At 33.6% G+C, this 19,883-nt stretch overlaps 2 protein-coding genes and 2 long non-coding RNA genes across 4 annotated transcripts; 1 reads left to right on the forward strand and 3 right to left on the reverse strand.

Annotated features, from left to right (window-relative positions):
- Positions 1-598: 598 nt before the first annotated feature.
- Positions 599-7,197, reverse strand: LOC140826250 (protein SCAR2-like). The gene is made up of 8 exons (XM_073188452.1): positions 6,929-7,197; positions 5,854-6,141; positions 5,646-5,775; positions 5,165-5,226; positions 1,362-5,067; positions 1,196-1,279; positions 1,000-1,104; positions 599-908 (listed from the first exon to the last, which is right to left on the reverse strand). The coding sequence occupies exons 1-8, from the start codon at positions 7,081-7,083 to the stop codon at positions 861-863; spliced, it is 4,578 nt and encodes a 1,525-aa protein (XP_073044553.1). The 5' UTR covers positions 7,084-7,197; the 3' UTR covers positions 599-860.
- LOC140826254 (uncharacterized) lies at positions 5,330-5,649 on the reverse strand. The gene is made up of 2 exons (XR_012116798.1): positions 5,576-5,649; positions 5,330-5,523 (listed from the first exon to the last, which is right to left on the reverse strand). It is a non-coding gene; the product is annotated as an uncharacterized lncRNA (long non-coding RNA).
- A 6,017-nt stretch (positions 7,198-13,214) lies between the features above and the next one.
- Positions 13,215-14,146, forward strand: LOC140826256 (uncharacterized). The gene is made up of 2 exons (XR_012116799.1): positions 13,215-13,401; positions 13,783-14,146. It is a non-coding gene; the product is annotated as an uncharacterized lncRNA (long non-coding RNA).
- LOC140826255 (DNA N(6)-methyladenine demethylase ALKBH1D-like) lies at positions 13,438-16,949 on the reverse strand. The gene is made up of 4 exons (XM_073188457.1): positions 16,636-16,949; positions 15,861-16,304; positions 15,445-15,789; positions 13,438-15,044 (listed from the first exon to the last, which is right to left on the reverse strand). The coding sequence occupies exons 1-4, from the start codon at positions 16,780-16,782 to the stop codon at positions 14,769-14,771; spliced, it is 1,212 nt and encodes a 403-aa protein (XP_073044558.1). The 5' UTR covers positions 16,783-16,949; the 3' UTR covers positions 13,438-14,768.
- Positions 16,950-19,883: the final 2,934 nt, after the last annotated feature.

The raw sequence follows: 19,883 nt of genomic DNA on the forward strand, positions 1-19,883 counted from the left end.
AGATTTTGAATTCATTAGTTTAACTCCAAGTCAAAGTTGCTGGAATGCTATTGAAAATAGAAACAACTCGATTAAGTTATTACAGAAGAATTCAAGCAGAAATGAGCTTTAAATAGTGAGATGGGAAATAGAAATAATCTTTTCCATATCGTTTATTAAAGGAAATAAAAGATAGTTTGAAAGAATATCAACAGTATAAGATCGGTCGTGTTTAACTGTAACAAATTTTTCGAACAAAATTATTAGATTAGAAGAATGAAAATTATTTGTAAAGTAATGTTTGGAACGGTTTTTGCACATATGTTTATGTAGTTAAATTCCAAAAAAGAAGTTTATCTCGTATATCATATGTTAGTATCAAATAAACTTATGGTCGGGATGATTATATATCATTCATTTAAATATTAGCTAATGATGAATAAAATCAAATTACTTGTAAATAACTTGGCTACTCCAACCATATTAGATGCCCACATATTGCACAAAAATATCCAACGTCTTTAGAGTGTACTAGATGAGGGAAAAAAACATTATTCAGACACATTTTTAATAGTATTGTATACCTAAATTCCACAATATTTTTGGTTTGGAAAAATGGTTGAATAATAATATGAATAGAAGTGGGAAAATGTAGTCATATGCACGAGACAAAATTGCACAATTCACTCTTTTACTCTTTCTGACACTTTGCTAACCAAATTTTCAAGCTTCGAATATACAGATTTCTTTGTACTCTGCTCAAGAACCAACACTATAACTGGCCTACTCTACGGATAAGTGTACCAGTTCGCCTTCCATTTGGGTGTTACGAGATTTTGTATAACAAGAAAGGTCTAGGAGATACACCACTTGGATGACGTTCAAGAATCACTCCAATTATCATCATCTTCATCACTATCAACCAAGGCCTGTAGTATTCACCACTTCAATTAGCAAATTTAATCCTGATTGACATAAATCATGAACATGCATGTTTGTGCCAAGGAAAAAGAAATTGACCTGGCGAATTGCATTTGCCTTTTGCAATATTGCAGCAACTTTAAGATTGGTTTTAGGAGCTCGATAGCTAGGTCTTGATGCCAGTGCAGGCTTCAAGTTGAAGGACTGACAAAATAATGATCAATGATAATGAGTTTTCTGTGGAATGGTATGATATACTCGTATACATGGCAAAATTCATTCTGTTCCCTCTTACCTTGGTCCTTATTTGCTCCAAGATTGAGTCTCTCTCATCTACCTTGTGTATTTCCGGTCTCACTCGTTCTGTAACTTTTCTCAGCTGCAGATTGATTTGAATTGTGAAAAATATGCATAGGGAACTAATGGAACATTTTATTTAAGAGGAATCTACGGACACTTACTTTACTTTTATCAACAGCAGTGACTGCATCAATTAGAGGATTCCGAGGTCGGGGTAGTTTCACAGTTTGACCCCCGTGTGAAACATCTTCCCCAGCTAGTGATGTAGACCCGCTCTCTGAGGACGGCATGACAATCTGCTGATGCTGCTCCTCAATTTCTGTCTTCGCCCGAACATCAGTTGTGTCAGGCATCATGATGCTGGAAATGAAACTAGAGGAGCTGTGCTCACTCTTCTCTTCTTTTGTTGTCATGTCTTGATTGATCTGATTTAGATTTCGATTAAGCTCTTCATGTGAATAACTAGTATCATCTTTGAATGTGGTGGGTGTGGAGATCCCCACTGAAGACAATTCACCATGTTTCATCGTCTCGCCATCAGAAGAACAAGACTGAAGCTCTCTGGCAACCGAACCCGAGAAGCCATGTTCACTCTTCTCTTCTTTTGTCGTCATGCCTTGACTGATATGATTTAGAGAATGATTCAGCTCTTCGCATGAAGAACTAGCATCGTCTTTGGATGGGGAGATTCCTAGTGAAGACGATTCACCATGTTTCATGGTCTCGCCATCAGAAACACAAGAGGAATGCTGAAGCTTTCTGGCAACCAAACTAGAGGAGTAGTGCTCGCTCATCTCTTCTTTTGTTGTCATGTCTTGATTGATTTGATTTAGAGATTGATTCAGCTCTTCATTTGAAGATAAAGCGTCATCTTTGGATGTGGTGGGTGGGGAGTTTCCCATTGAAGACAATTGAATCCTCATCTTGCCATCAGAAGCATAAGAGGCCCGCTGAAGCTTTCCCATCCTCCATTGAACTGGAGGAAGAGGTGGCAATGGATGTAATTCTTCTTCTAAATTAATATGATTTGTTTCAGAAAAGGGATATCTGGAAGGAAGTGCGAAACTTAATGAATCTTTAAGAAGCGCAGAGCCTTCAATGATATGGTTGTTTTGTGCAGGAAGATCAGGCACTGATGGTAGACTCAGACGATTTTCAAGAGAAAACATAGAGACAGAATTTTCATGTCCTTCACGTTCATCATGATCCGATATTTGCTGGTGATTGATTGGTAACGACGGTAATGGGTCTGAGTTTATTTCATCAGATGCCAGCAATTCTTCATCAAGTTGGTTTGGTGGTAATTCGATCTTTTCTTTCACTTGGCTACCACTAGTCAAAGAGTGAGCATCAGCCGTATGATTTTCAAGACCACGTGGCTGGCTAGATTCCTGAGCTGTACTAAAGTCATTTTTCTGCTGAGATGGCTCAATCGTGGCAGTGTTGTCAGAATCCAAGTTGTGTTCAACTTCGAACCCAATATAAGAATTGGGAATGGTATCTGATAATTCTGACTTATGTTTATCACAATTAATAGTGTCGAATACAACCGTGTTCAAAACTGATGCAGCAGCTTCTCTTTGACCGGCTATCTCCACTAAGTCTGATTCTCCCTGGTTGCCTAAGAGACTAGCCTCGTAATTCCTAAGTTCATTCAAACCTGAATCATTAAAGCAAGGACTAATCTCTTCTACCATTTTATCGTGCTCCACAAACAAACCGACATCATCTCTGTCGTCTGCAATGGAAGACACAGAAATAGCAATGACAGTAGTCTCATATTGTTGCATTTGACCATCAGTTGCATCCAACTGTACATGAACCTTATTCGCTGATGTTGAATCTGGAGAACTAGAAATTTCTTCAATTTCAATATCAACAGAGTTTGTGCATGGAGTAACTTTGGACTTTTCCACAAAATCTGATGTTCCAGCGGGGTTTTCAAGATTTTCCTTAGGACAACAGGAACTTTCTACAAATGCTGAATCACCAGGGAAAACATGATCACCTGTTATTTCAGTTCTCAGTAACTCCACTTCACAAAATTGAGGCATCCCAACTGCAGGAGTTTCAGTTGCTGTCCTCTGTTCAATAGGAATGACACCGTCTCCGTCTTGAACGTCAAGAACTGTCCCGTGCAAATCATGTGAGTGTTCTATATGCAAGAAAATTAAATTTTGGGAACCCAGCTGTAAGTTAGCTGAGCTATTAGAGCAATCTTCGGCACCTGAGTTTTGAGCACTGGCGACTGATGTTTGCTCAAATCTCTTCCCAAGAGAAGCCTCCACAAGGCATGCGATATCAGAAAAGGCAACGGAATCTTCGTTACCTATTTCATCAATCAGCTGTTCCCCCTCAGAAGTTGCAGTGAAACAGTCTCCGGTATGGTCTGCCTCAGGATACTTAGTTACTGAGTTTTCAGGTATTTCTGGAACCCCATCCTCTGATTTATTTGGAATTAGGTTAGATATCATGTGTAAAGAGTCATTTCTCTCCACAGGACGAGCATCACGGATATTTAATGTGGAAGTATCATTTTCATCCATTTTTGGATCCTCCGTGTCAGAATCATGATCATGTAGAAAATCTGTTGACAATATAACTGCATTATCTGTGGTATGACGTGAATGATCAGAGATGGTAGATAAACAAGGTACACTCTCATTATCTGATTCATCAACTAGATGATCAGTACCAGAAAATCTTGGAGAACTATATCCTGAACGCATTTCTGAGACACTGGGAGAACATCGCAGATTCAAGACAATGCTTGTCCTTCTCTCGTCTTGATCCAAAGGAGAAGACTCATTAGACTCAGACCTTCCTTTATTAACACATTCTAAATTAAAATGCGGAGTCGAATCAGCAGAGGTCAAACTCGAAGTCAACTGGTCCAAATCAGATTCGTGATTGGTAATTGTAGCAGTGCCAGTGCAAGTATAATTGTAAATCGCCGATTTTGTAAGCTGAGAAACAGGGATGTCTTCCTGAGGAGTTTTACGGTAAGGCAATATATCAATGATATCAATAATTGGAAGGATTGCAGCCGATACCTCACATTCTGACTGTGGGTTTTCGGTCGAAGTCCTTGGCGAACCTGAAGAAGAGAAGGCAGACAAATCTTTTCTGGATGAAACGTCCCCATCATTAGATTCTGTGGAGTTTCTAGAGGAATGAGAATCAGAAGAATGAGTATTGGCTTGTTTTTCATTTGTATCAGAAGTCTCTTCATTTGAATCAGACACCAACTGCTGCACGTTTATAAAGGAAGACGTGAAATCACACTTCACCCTTAATTCAGAGTCTGTGTCCATTTCTGATTCCATTGTCGAGGGTGCATCCACATAATTTTCCATCTCACTAGAGATATCATCTGGTCGATAACTTGTAACGCCTCCTTCTACATCAAGAGTCACATCTTCATCACTGGTCTCCTTGTCATGATAACCTGCGTCGTCTTCTGCTACTACATCAGGAGATGAATTTGGTGGCTCAAATATTTTATCATATGCGGAAACCTCATTTGGCTTATGAATGGATGGTTTAAGAATGATTTCTTGTATATGTGGGGATGTAGGAGGACTTCTTTTTCTCTCCATACTCTCCCTGTCAGGACTCATCAGTGCACCACCAACTACTTCAAGGTCAGAATCATTAAGGCTATGTGTAGGCAATGTCAAGGATTTCATGGAGGCTTCATGAAGCACTTTATCTTCTATGGAAGTAATCTCAAGTAATTTCTCCATGTAGCTCTTCCCAGGTTTTGAGTCAAATGGAAATCCATTCAGCCTCCTTTTCAGTTTCACACGTCGTCCAGGATAGCTAACACCATTTTCAACACTCTCCTTCATAAACAGTTGATTGAGTCTGTAAAAGAGTTAAGATGAAAATGGAAGTTTAGATGCAAATAAAACCTCACATTTGTAGCAGAACTAAAAACAGGAACTTATGGCAGATGTCTCACTTGACATGTGAGGTTAAAACTTCAGGAGTTGTATCCCCATTCCTCCATCGCGACCCTTTCTTCTGTTAGACATGGAAAGGGTAATTCTCAAGAAATGCAAAGATTCGTCATTTTTCTAAATACTCAGATTCATATTTTACTTATCAGGGAAACATCAAGAGGTCCTAACTCAATTCCATTGTCACAATTGCCAACCTTATGAACTATATGACAATAAAAAATTGAGTAAAAAACGAAAGAGAAAATCCTTCGTGCACTTATTCTCATCTAGGCAGAAGAGAATATTCATAAAATGTCCATCCAAACTTTAAAGTACAGTTTGACAAAATCATAGGGAGAAGGTTTCATGAATAAGTATACTGAGATGTGATCATCGAGAACCCAAATGCAAGTATAGTCTGTATAGAGCACACAAATTCCAACTAATTTAACTATTCCAGGTTTGGTGCTAAAAGTTGAGAGTATCTGTACAAGAACTAACCTTTGCTTTGAGAACCTTCTTTTTCCTCTGGACATCTGCACTGCTCATTCCAAAGGAAGAAATTTCTATTTTAAAAAATGAAGGATCAGTGTAGCGTTTCAGACATGCCCCAGCACCCGCGACATCATACCTAAAATGATTTTGTTGTCAAAGATGATAGATTTGGAGAGAGATGTTAGTTAACCTTAAGGTGAATGAAAGATCATACTTGTCAAGAAGGAACAAACGAGGGGGACCCCTGCATTCTTCGTAAGAATCCATTACAAATCGAGGTAAATCTCCCTGGGTCACTAGATTCTGGTCCATCCTTATATTAGGGTGCCATTCAACTCCTGTGTTGTAAGGAAATGAAGAATGATCCGTCTGCGACAGAAATGGCTTTTTGATTAACGGAAAGTCAGCCTCAAGCTGTTGCACTCGAGTCATTAAGCTGTGCCCTCTTGCAGAAATTGTCATCACCTCTTCGTGTAAATCATGAAATATCTCTGCAGCAAATCTTCAGCAACCACAAGAGTCAGAAATTAAGGGGAAATTCTAACTGACCACCGCATAATATGTTTGTAAGATTATATTGAATTATATTATTGACTTTCAGTATTGGAATGTGCCAACGTCCCATCTTTTGAAGCTTCACATACTGGGAAAGAAATAAAATGATTTACAACATCAGATCGTCTGATTGAAGGAATGTCAGGAGCCCATCATTGCAACAAAACACTCTCCTAGCTACGCTCTGGAGTTAATGTGTCAAAAACAAAATAAAGAAAAATACTCTTTTCTCCATAATGGAGAAACCCTCCATTGAAATTTTCTAATGTGCGGTAATGAGTGTATATCTTAGTTCTCTAACAAACATCGTGCTGCATCAGTTTGAATATTTGATAAACACTTTAACCAAACATGAAACTAATCTTTATAGCCTTGCCTTTTTTGCAACATTGAATTGGTCACTAAAAATTTATACAAAATCCTTACTATCACAACAAGCTCCACAAACGCCGATTTTCCTCACATTTCTCTTGAAACCCAAAATCCAAGCTAAAACATAAATACAAAACAAAAATCTCACTCCGCGATGCCACCGAGCTTTGAAGATCACAATCATCTCCATACTATTCCTACCGTCCACTTTCTACCTAAATCGTCGAACACAAATTAATAAAAATCAGAACGGAAGCCACCGAGCAGAGTTAACCCCTAATTTCATCAAATTGAAATAGCACCACCCCAAAGACGGCAAATTTCCAACAAATTATCGAAAAATCGAGACCCGTAAAACTCACTCTGAAAGGTCTCCGAGCTGGCGCAGAACTCCGACCAAGCCGGCCATGGCAACGCCTTCGAGCAGAGCCTCCGGATCATCCTTATCGGCAGCTCGGTAGAGCTCCGGATCGGCGAGGGTGAACTCATTCCTTATCTCGTATCTGCTCATCGGCATATTTTTCCTCCTTTTCTCAACCGAATTTCAATCTGGAGGTAATCAGTTTTACCAACTTCAACCACCACCGATACATATAAATGCTCTATACCTCTCTCCTGTGTTGTGTGTGTCTGTGAATACAACTTAGAAATGTGTGTTGACTCTCTTTTAAATACCTGACAAAGTAATTCTTCAATATTTTTTTTTATTATTATTATTTTAAAAAATATATTTTGATAAAACAAAAAGTCTGATGAAATTGTATTACGAATTATTCGCATGAAACAAATATCTAACTCGATATAATTCATAAAAAAATCATTATCTTATATATCAAAAATATTATTATTTTTATTGTATTTAGGATCTAAATTGATTTTTAGAGAAAAAAAGATATATGAGATCATCGATACTTACTCTTTGAAAAATATGAGAAATGAGACATAATAATTATTCCGATTTTGACAGTTATACTTATTATTGTTCAACATTTTATAATGGTTTTTTTCATACTATTTATATTATACAAAATTTGTGTGAGACGGTCTTACGGGTCGTATTTGTGAGACGGATCTCTTATTTGGGTCATCCATAAAAAAAATATTATTTTTTTATGCTAAGAGTATTACTTTTTATTGTAAATATGGGTAAGGATGATCCATCTCACAAAATAAGATCCGTAAGACGGTTTCACATGAGACTCACTCTTTATATTAATAATAACTAATTTATCAAGTGTATAATACGTATGTTGATTGGATAGCATGATTATTCATTAAAACATGATATATGGATGAATGATCATAATTTATCACTCAACATACATATCATGTAGAGTAGATGAGGACACTTCTCATAATAGTAACATCTACCAATAAGACAAACAAATCAATAATATTATCGAATAGCCAATTTTTGATACACTATGCATATATAAACAATTTAGTATGATTTTTTCCTTACTAAACTGTTTTTCAGATAAGTTAAATGTCACACTTTGAGCTATACCTACTAAAACTAACCAAAAAATTACATGAATTAGGATAGTTTGAGTAATAATAGAAATAAAATATCATTTTGTCTAAATTTAGTAGATATACAGAATATTGCATAGAAGGAGATTTCTTCCTCTCTTTTTTTTTTGGCCGGTTCGTGGACACCACTTTTCAATGCCTAATAAAATTAAGACAAACATTTCAAAGTGTCCTAGGCAAATGATAACTATAATATTTTGATAGTTACTTATGAAGCCAATATACTTAGGAAAACGATCCAGAAAACGATCCATAAGGGTATTGTTTTTTTAAATAATAATAATAATAATAATAATAATAATAATAATAATAATAATAATAATAATAATAATAATAATAATAATAATAATAATAATAATAATAATAATAATAATAAGTGAGAGATCTTAATTAATTTTGATATGGTGAAGTTTTTATTTTTGCTATTTTTAAAGAGTAAACAATTATTTTAGAATTGTTTAAAACAAGGGATATCATTTATATTTTATTTTGCTTCTTTCTAGTTAATATAAATATTTTTCAGTAATATTTTATTTAATTTAGTTTAGAAGTTCGTGAAAAAATTGTGTATGTAAAAAATATGATATTTTTGTAAGATCAAACTTATATTAATTACCCATCCCTCCTCGGGATTTTAATTAATACACATACCTGATAATGGGATTAATTCTGGGATGCATGTGAAAGCATAAATCAGAAACCTCTCGTGCATTTATTTATTTTTGAACTTAATTAATTGTTTATTTCATTTTCCTGAAATGAAATTAAATGAAGATCCAGTATGATCCCCAAGAATACAATACAATACAATAGTACTACCATTAGTCTAGTCGATTCGAGTCGAGTCGAGTCGAGTGGGCTTGACTGACATTTATTATTTTACCATTAAGTAACATATTCTAGACGTGTGAATTAACAAATAATTATAAGCTAGCTTCACATTATTTGTTCTTAATCGAGGATCGTGTATAATCAAGAGTACAATAATAATAATATGAACATGCAATAATATTAATTTGACATTTTTTATGTTTAAAAATAAATAAATATATCTAAATATTATTCTTTGGTGTTTGTGTCTGTTCCCATAAAAACTGTGAGCTCTGGGGACTCCAGTTGAAGTGAGGAATTTCATGTGGCTAGGATATATAGACCATCTGTCGAGTCGTCTCATTGCTAACAAAGTAAGAGATATTCGTACGTGAAGAAGTGGGGAATTATAAGATCTCGATCGATTGCAAGACTTCTTTCCGGAATATTGCTTTGAATTAGTTGTTAATATGAATTATATTAATGTATTCATATGTTAGTTATCTCACGTTGATTGGATAAATATCTGAGAGTTGTCTCACTTTCCAAAAGCGTCATATTGAGTCAGTATTTTGAGAAAGATAAGATCATTGATATGGAAACTATTTAAGGCATAGTTTGCTACAGATTATAGGATAAACATGTGATATATAATATAAAGATAAATAAGACGTATGTGATTATATTTAATGTTTGATATGATTTTAATAAGAGTGATTAAATTTCTATATTAGATTGTAATGACAAAATTAACATTATCATAGTAAATTTTATAATTTCAAAGTTGTTGTTTGAGTTCATATTTCTTATATATGTTCATGTGCCGACCGTGCTTGCATAATTTATTTATTTTTACCCAATTTTATATATTATATAAATATGATAATTGAGCCTTTAATTTTGTGAGTCGAGTCAAATATCAATTTTTAAAGTTAATCGACTGATACTCATAATTTTTTTAAGATTTATAAGAATCATTTATATAATTATTTCGAGTTCATTTATATAATTATCATATTATATAATATATAAAAATAAATAAAAATATTTATTTGATTTTAATTTTATATTAAGGTCGAAAGACATAGATTTTTACAAGAAGAAACTTTAAATATTTATAAAAATCATTTATATAATTATCTCGAGTTCAAAATGCCATTATTTTGATAATATATAAAAATATTTGATAGGATTTAGGATTTTCATACATTGAGGGCTATTAAGTCATTTATGGTTTTTTATCATTAAATTAAAATTATTACATCTCATAAAAATGATATTTTATTCTTGTATAAAATTATTTAGCAATATCATGGTCTTTATAAAAAGATACCAAATGTGGGATAAAAAAAATTATTTATCAATCCCTCACTTATCCATTGTACCAAACTATACCTTAGAATTTGTAATGATAAAGAGTTCTTAATTTAATCATACTTTACAATGAGTGGGAAATACTCGTTGGAGCTTATTATATTTGACTTATATTAGTAATTTAAGGCTCCGTTTGGTACGTGTAATAGGATAAGTAAATTATTAGTAATTAGAGTGATTAAAAAAATGAGATATATGGATTAATAATATTGTGCGATAAATAACATGGTGTATGATATGATTTTAAAATTATGGATTAATTTTATAAATTTTATTGCAAATATCAAAATGCATCAAGTGTTATTAAATATATATTCTTAAAATAATTAGATAGATAATTAAATATTTATAATTATAATTTACATTTATTAAAATTAATTTAAATATATTTATTAGAAATAAATTTGTAAATATGCATTTACTTTAATAATTAAAATAGTAATAATATTTTGAATGTAAATATTAAATAAAGTTTAGTAGTAATTACAATATTATTGTTTTTTAAAATAATTATAAATATTTTTAAAATAATTTGATAGATAACTAAATATTTATAATTATAATTTACATTTATTAAATTAATGTAAATATATTTATTATATTTGAAAATATTATGGTAATCATTAAATAAAATAAATTAAAATTTAATAAATATTTATTTTCATAAATGAATTAATTAACAAGATTAAAAATTTAATTTAAGACAGATTTGTATTGCAATTTATTTTCTTTAAAATGATTGAAAATAATAAAAATATATGAAATTAATTTTTAAAAAAATATAATAAAAATTTAAATATTATATTAATTATTAAATTTTTACTAATTTTAATTTTCATATTATATTGAAGAAGACAATTCAAGAGTATTATGGTCAATATACAATTTTATCATTATCATTATCCAAGAATTATACATTATCACACCTTTGAGGAGGGATATTTAATCACACAAATAACATAAATAGTGATGACTTTCAATCATAATCAAAGGCCTCCATGCTAATTAAAAATGAACCAAACATGAGATAAGGGATGATTATTTAATAATCATTCTTTTATCGTGGTTAACAAACATAATCTAATTTTATAAGCTTTGTATAATAGATACTCTTCTTGATAAGATGAGTGATAATGGATCGAATAATAACAGATGTGTTGCCGTGTTGGAAGAGTTGTGGGATCACATCGGAGCAAAAATATCCATGAGATTCAATGAAATCCACGGTCATTTCAATTATTACTTTTGCTTTGTCGTAATTTTTTTTGTTGTTCGTAAAATGAATTTTTATTTTGATAGTCGGGCCTAATTTATAAATTAGTTAAGTTATTTTTGCTCAAGATCACCTATCGAGTTGTACACTAACTGATCTACTGAAATTCTCCATGTTAAACAGACAATCTTCTCAGAGTTTAAATTTGAATATGACAAATCTTTTTATCTATGTAACATAATCAAATATCCATTAGCTACCATACCGAGCTAGTGTCCAAAAGATTGCTTAATACTATATTTGGAAAGACGACAAAGACATGTGATATTCTCTATAGATTTGTTAGTTACCCCATAGCACGGTTCAAATTTATTAATATTGGCATGATAACTGAACTTTGAATCTTTGCATAGTACTCAAGAGCATTTCCTGAATTTCTATCAGCATCTCACAAAAAAATTACATCAAGTTGATCTACACACGCTAAAATCCTACAAGATCGATTAAAGATCATTTTGTGCACCCGTTTTATTCTCACCCAGTCTTTGTATACTCGAGCTGATTTGTATAGTGACAAGTTTGTAACGATCGTAAAATTATTTCTGAACATATAGAAGTTGTTGTATATTTGCTAGAAGTTTCAGCTCAATAGATTATTGAATCAAGCTAAAATGAGTTATGTACAAATAGTTGTACTAAACAAATCCTCTAGTGGAATTTTTCTTAGACAGAATAAGAGGAGATGTAAATTTTTTTTCTTCGAAATTTCATAAACAAACTCTTGGCTCATTTCACTTTATGCTATTTATTCATCTGCGTTTATATTTTGTGCATAACTAGTTCACTAAATGTATCGAGCTGTTTCTGCACTTTAAATTTGCTTAGTTGCTCGAAACACATAGTTTGATTGGGAACATAAACTCGAGCTGGTAACCCAGCTTGATTTGCAAAATCATCTAGAAACTTTTTAAAATATTTATTCACCCATCTTTAAACATATTTATGATCCTAACAAACTTATGATTAAACAAAGATTAATGAGCGAAATTAAGCAAGAAAACACTAAGATTTGATCAAAATCAGTAAACAAATGGTTAGACTCGTTAAACAAGCTTAATGCGTAAAAACCACGAGTTCTATTGGTTTCAATATATATTATTAATATTTCATTTTCAATTAACAAAAGATTAAGATTTTAGTATCATTTTTTAAATAATTTGAAATTCTTCCCTTAGAAAATCGATCTCATTAATTTTTCCCTATATAAAATCATGTATTAACCCTTAAATTTATTACAGTTTTATATATTTATCTATTTTTTGGCTCGTGATAATTAAAATTGTATTAAGATATTAATACAGTTTTTATGTTTAAGCTCACAATCTTTGATGTTTGACCTAAACATTTCGCCATGTATTACGTTTTTAAAACCTTGTACAGCATCAGTACTACTCCGTCTCTCATAATTGATATATATATATATATATATATATATATATATATAGAAACACACACACACAATGGTGGGGAACGATAGCATTCGGGAAGCTGCATGTCGACATATTTGATGCAATCCACGAATTATATGCGATGACTATTCAGTGACCTGACAGTACTCGAACATAGGATGAGCACATTATGTGCTCACCTCTTTATTAATATAATATGTCCCTACTCGGACAAGAAGACAATATTCAAGTATTATATATTCGGTCTCATGAGTAAAAAATATAGAAAAAAGAAACATTCGTATATTATCTTTTTGACCCTCCAGTAAAAACCCATACTTGATAAATTTCCATCGCTTTGATCTGTCATTTACTTGTAAATGATAGTTCTCCAGTTTGTAAATCAAATAAAATTGCCTGTAAAGTTCCCTCGTTTTGAAAAGATGTTTATCCAGAGGTAAAGTTTTGTTCCTGTTAATTCAACTGCCATTGATGTAATAATTTAATTAAAAAAGAAGAAAGAAGGAAAGGGCATTTCAGTAACTGCGTGGAACCCATGATTGCTTGATTCAGCTGTTTCAAAGTACTGTATTGTTCATAGATATATATTCCTTTCCTTTTCATGTAATAATTAATAACCTGATAGCTGAATCAAAAAGCTTTCAAGTGCAAATTAAGAAATTAGCCTATAATAAAAAGTTGGAAATGCGGAGATTTGAGGATGTGATATCAATCTTAATGCATGTTGTGTTGAGGAAAAGCATGAGCATTTATCGCGAATTCGCTTTCATTGTTGTGGATGCCTTTTCGGTCATTAGTTCAGTTGTTCGTTTTTCAGGCTTGTTTGTGGTTAGATCAGATGCGCACCGCCGGAGCCGCCCTTCCATGCCTGGATCGTCCATGTTTCTGCGTTACGACGGTTAGATTTTCATTGTGCAGGACACGAGATCGATCCAGTGATGCATCATTTCATATATAATTTACCAGTAATTTAGTGCTTGCTTGCTGGAGTATTGCAATTCTCAAAATCACATCTTGATAAGAGAATTATATATATCGACGATTTTGTGATTTTTTCACCTGGACATTTGAGTTATAATATTTGTGTCGTTTATTCCAAGCAAACCTACTCATATTTTTGGAACTCATTTCTGTGTACTCTGCGACCTTGGCATTAGAAGAATCTTGGGTTTTTATTGTTATTATATTATAGGTCGAGTCACTCCCAGATCTTCTGTAACATTTTTCATTTTTTGTGTAACTCATGATAGAAATTTATCACATGTATTGATTATAAAAGGTTTTAAAAAATTACAACTAATTAATTTAGGAATGTCACGTAATTTAGGAATGTCAATATAATTATTGCAGAAATTTATCAATTTGAAAGCATTTTCAATTATCTAGTACATCTTTGCTCATTAATATATAAATAATTACACTCAAACAAATATTATAATTTTTTTAGTCCCACTTATATGATTATTTATAAAATTTAGCAAAATAAATTTTGGCCGTGAAATCATGATAATGTGATACCAATTCTACTGCAAAGAATTTACACCATTGTCTTTCAACCATAGAATAAATATAACGACATTGCAAATGTATAAAATACGACAATGCTTTACACACATCAGGCAGGAAGCACAATTAATGACAGCTAACAATTTGGATTCCGACAATGGATAACTGCAAGTTTAATATAAATATTCAATTCAACATCCAAAATAGAGTGTTTCCAAAGAAGTTTAATAATATAATTGATCAGAAATAATACACAAGTTAGCATCAGCTAAACCAGAAGCCAAGAGCATATGGTCTTCAATACTTTCTGAAAGTCAGGTTCAGGCGACCCGGTCGAAGTCCTGTCTTCTCCAGCAACTCGAGAGGAGCTGTTCTAGGAACAATATTTGTGACACCATGAAAAATGTGCCTAGATTCACCACCAAATATCAGCACATCTCCGGATTCCAGCAAGATATTATCGGCTTTGTCAACATCCCTCTGATTACCGAACAAAAACTCCGCCGAATCACCAACCGACACTGAAACGACAGGTAACCCTCTGCGAAGACTATCATAACTTTCATCGCGATCCTGCTTGGAGGAAGAATTTGCGACAGAAATTGGCACAGCTATACAGTAAATATGGCAGTATAGTGCTATATAATTTAGTGAGGCATAGCGTAGCAATATATCAGTTGATATATTGTAGCAATATAATGCTTTATAGTTTAGTGTAGTCAAATAATCGGATAGCATCATGTAGAGCAATAACAGTATAGTGTAGTATTTTATACTGTACGTACGTAGCGTAATGATCTAATAGTATCAGTAATATGGAATAATAATTTAGCAAGTAATTTCTAGTACGGTGTAATGACATAAATAAAACATGGAATAATCTATACAACATGCTGTTTAAAATTGTGTTTTTGAATGTTGGAGATGTATATATTGAAGACCAAGTCGCTTTACGTGATTTACTAATACAAACCTGATGGAGACCAAGTCGACCATTTGTGGTGTAGAAATTGACAATGCACAAATCCGGTGACATTTTTGGGAGCATGTCATCCACGTTTGTGATGTCCATGTCCTTTTTTATCAGACGATGAGAATCATCAAGTGCTTTGGCAACTACCGAAGAGAAGTGAGATGGAATGCCAGGGGGAACAACGTTGTCATGGCGCCGGATTTCTGCATATTCTCTTGTCTGAGGATCCCAATCGAGACCAAGACACATCATGAACAATCGCAATTTGGCTCCATCTTTGTACCCGGGTCGATAAAACCCTCCTGGACCAAGGCCTAATTCTCGACATTTTTTTACAATGTTCACCTGCAAGAGACATAACTAGTACGGTTTTCTTCCCCAATTCAAAGTGTGAAAGTCGAGTATGACAGGAATACCTGCTCACTGATTGGTATATAATTTTTCAATAACACCATCCCAGGTCCCAGTACTTGACCCATCTCTTCGGATGAGTCAGCAGCAATCTGTTGTTCCTTTGGAACCCACATTTTATGCAAAGAACCTTTTCGGGGCTTCTGTTTTGTTGGTTTTCGAATACAAATATCAAAGGATTGCTCGATGAAAGGCAAGTCTGAATCCTTGGGGTCGCTCATAGCAAATGATGCTCGATCAAGTTGCCCGTTTTCCAACTTTTTTTCGACACTAGTCCCCAAGTCTACTCTACCCCTCCTTTTAGGTTTAGGTTTAGGTTTAGGTTCAGAATTGATACTAGCAGAAAGTAAGGGATATTCCTTATCGTAGGAAGCTTCTGTTGTTATGAACTGTCGTGAATGATCTTCCGCAGCAGTCCGAAACTTTCGGTCTCCGCCATTATCAGCACCCTTTGGAAAACACAAATTTCAAACTACGCAAAATAATATTTCACCTAGTCTATCTAATACAAAATGTATGAAGCTAGCTGCATTAAACTATGGATCGTACTTCATGCAAGGACATAATAACCACAAAAAGTTCAGTAGATCTTTAACGTCAGAAAAAAGCTTAAATCAGTATGCCTTATTTAGACTAGCTAGTTCTTCAACATTTTACACCCCACTCCCCCGGCGCATACCAAATGTTTGATAAATCACCCATTAGAGCTCTCGACACAATATACAATTAAGAATTTTTTTTAAAAAAAGGAAAGCGATAAAAGGAATACAGAAAACTCACATTCTTGAAGGACTTGATGGAATCGCCCGATTTCATACTTGTATTACTCATTGTTCCAAGAAATGAGAACCTACCAATACGTAAACTCTTGGATAATGAAGAAATCGTTGTTGCTGCGAAAATGGCACGATTGAAACCCGTATGCATGAGTATTCGAAAAAACACATAAACAAGAGAGAAGATGAAGTGGCTCCTCCTCAGTTAATGAAAATTAATCGTGTGGGAGAACCGAAGCGTCTTTGCCACCAAAACGCCAAGAATCTCAGCAAGTTGAATGTTTCCGATTTTTACACAACAATAAATAAATTTAATTTAAAGTTAGGCTGGAGCAGGTCCATTAATATTGAGAGTTGGATTGGGCTTGTTGGGCTAGCTACTCCATCCATTGGAGGCGGGAGGACTCCTTTTACAATTATACTCAGGTTTAGTACTTTGCTTCGCTCGGGTCGATATAGACGAGGCTTGGTTAGCCGAGCACTTGAAGCCATCTCACGTCCCTATTTGAAGTTGGTCCTTACCCTTAACCAAAAAATACAAGCTAGGCCCAAACCTACAAAATGGACTCGAATTTAGACTCAGCTCGATTTGGACCTGGGTCGGTCGGGTCAGGTCGATCTCATGGGGGCATCACAATTGTAGCACGTAGGATATATTTGATGCTATCCTACCTTAAAGCTAAAGGCCGCATCGCTTTGCAGAAAATAAAAAATTTGATTGAATTTTCATTATTGCTTTATCCAATGTTCGATTAAAGTTTTTCATACAAATTAGTGTAATACACTATTATCTTATCCAAATATATTATATTTATACTATTCGTAATTTAACATCTCGTCCATAAGCCAAACAATACCTGAATATATATCCAATTATCCAAAATGAGTTACATCTTATCTTAATTTTAAAGTGGGGCCAATACATTATATCACACGAATAATAATAATAACAATCAATGAATCAATCAATCAATTGTCCAAAAATATCACACATCACCAACCTCGAGTCTCGTGTATGTACATAAATCAAGAAAACTCATTGAATAATAATAATAAAAAAAATTAATCATCTTGTTACGTAAAATGTCTTTATTTTATTTTATTTTATTTTTTTACCAAGCATTCCCATTTTATTGGGAAGGAATAAACTTCGTGATTTGCCAACAATCGTCTCAGGCTCTAGGCCATCCATTCACACAACATTCACAGGTACGTACAAAAAAACCTCCCCCTAGTTTTTCGTGGCAAAAATACAAGTTTCTTGAGTTTGATTCTTTTCATTTCTGGACTTTTGCTAGCTACCCATCATGTGACTCCTAGATAAAATACACACCCTCAGTTAATATATATATATATATATATATATATATATATATATATATATAACTGAGGGTGTGTATTTTATCTAGGAGTCACATGATTAAATTTTTGAACTTGTTTTCTTTTTTCTGCGTGAGTATTCAATTACAAATTATCGTAAATGCTATCAGTCTAGGTAAGTATTATAATTACCGAGAATTGTTATTGTATATATCGTGTGACACACAATAATAATCAGGGTTTGTCACGAGATACAATTTCCGAAAATAGCATGTCCTTTCGTAATATGAATTCTTCGTTCAAATTTACTCCCAAATAGTTTAGGAACAAGCATGTATTTTCGTTTTTGCAGTAAGATCGAGTCCTTTTCGATTTATGATTGAATATTGTATAGTTGATAATAACGGTACAAATGAAAAATAAAAAAACGATATTGGTGGAGAGACTACATCCCCCTGTAAATATGCAACTGCGAAATTGGAATTAGGGGTAGAGACACAAGTTTGGAGCTGGAAATGTGGTGGATTGTTTTGTTCTGATGATTAATGCATACATGTGAGTAAGTGGGTACTTGGTGCTTTGTCTCTCAGCAAACGTGACAATTTTATTCTCATTTATCATTTCACACAAGTATTTTCCATGATTTTGTCGCTTAAATTTTGCTCGCATCTTCACGCGTTAGCTTAATTAGTTTGTCGCGATTTAATCGTAACACATAATTCTTGTTCTGGCTCATGTATTTCGATCCGGATATAATTAACATATAATTCGTACCAATAGTCCATGATGAGAAGTGAATTATAATTGAGATTATCAAGCTGGTCATTCCATAATTCTACCGGGACCAGAGACGGATCTACGCTAGGGCTATACTGGGCTGTAGCCCAGTCCAATTTTTTTTATTTAGCGACGGTTTTAGCGACGGTTTTTTGATAACCGTCGCTACTGTTGCGACGGTGTTAGTACACCGTCGCCGATTGGATCGGCGACAGTTTTATCAAAAGCCGTCGCAAATATTAGCGACGGTTATTGCTAAAACCGTCGCTAAATTATTAAAAAATAAAAAAAAGGTGGATCGGTGGTTTTAATTAGCGACGGTTTATTCAATAGAACATCATTACCAGAGACGGATCTACGCTAGGGCTATACTGTGCTGTAGCCCAGCCCATTTTTTTTATTTAGCGACGGTTTTAGCGACGGTTTTTGATAACCGTCGCTACTTTTGCGACGGTTTTAGTAAACCTGTCGCCGATGTGGATCGGCGACAGTTTTATCACAAACCGTCGCAATTATTAGCGACGGTTATTGCTAAAACCGTCGCTACATTATTAAAAAATAAAAAAAAGGTGGATCGGCGGTTTTAATTAGTGACGGTTTATTCAATAGAACATCATTACCACTTTGATGTTTATAATGCAGCAATAGATTTCATTTTGATGGAGTTAAATACTCGGTTCAATGAGTCATCGGTGAAACTTCTTTCTCTTAGTATAGCTTTAGATCCTAAAAATTCATTTGACTCATTTAACAGTGATGATATTTGCAAGCTTGCGAAGAAGTTTTATCCTGGAGATTTCACAGATCAAGAAATTGTTGTTTTGAAGTATGAATTGATACATTTATAAACTCGATGTAATGCAGAATTTAAAGGTTTCTACACTTGTTGAGTTGTGTCAGCAATTGATCGAGAGTGGACGGTCAAGTGTTTATGTTATGTTGACTAGATTGATTCATCTTGTTTTGACATTATCTGTGTCTACTGCCACTATTGAACGGGCTTTTTCAGCAATGAAGCATGTGAAGACGGCACTTCGCAATAAAATGGATGATGACTTTCTTGCCGATTGTTTGACACTCTATATTGAACGAGATTTAGCTAAACATATTGATGTAAATTCTATTATTGATGAATTTTATGTTTTAAAATCCCGT

The sequence above is a fragment of the Primulina eburnea genome, chromosome 3 (assembly GCF_022965805.1).
Source record: "Primulina eburnea isolate SZY01 chromosome 3, ASM2296580v1, whole genome shotgun sequence".
NCBI classification, from domain to species: domain Eukaryota; kingdom Viridiplantae; phylum Streptophyta; class Magnoliopsida; order Lamiales; family Gesneriaceae; genus Primulina; species Primulina eburnea.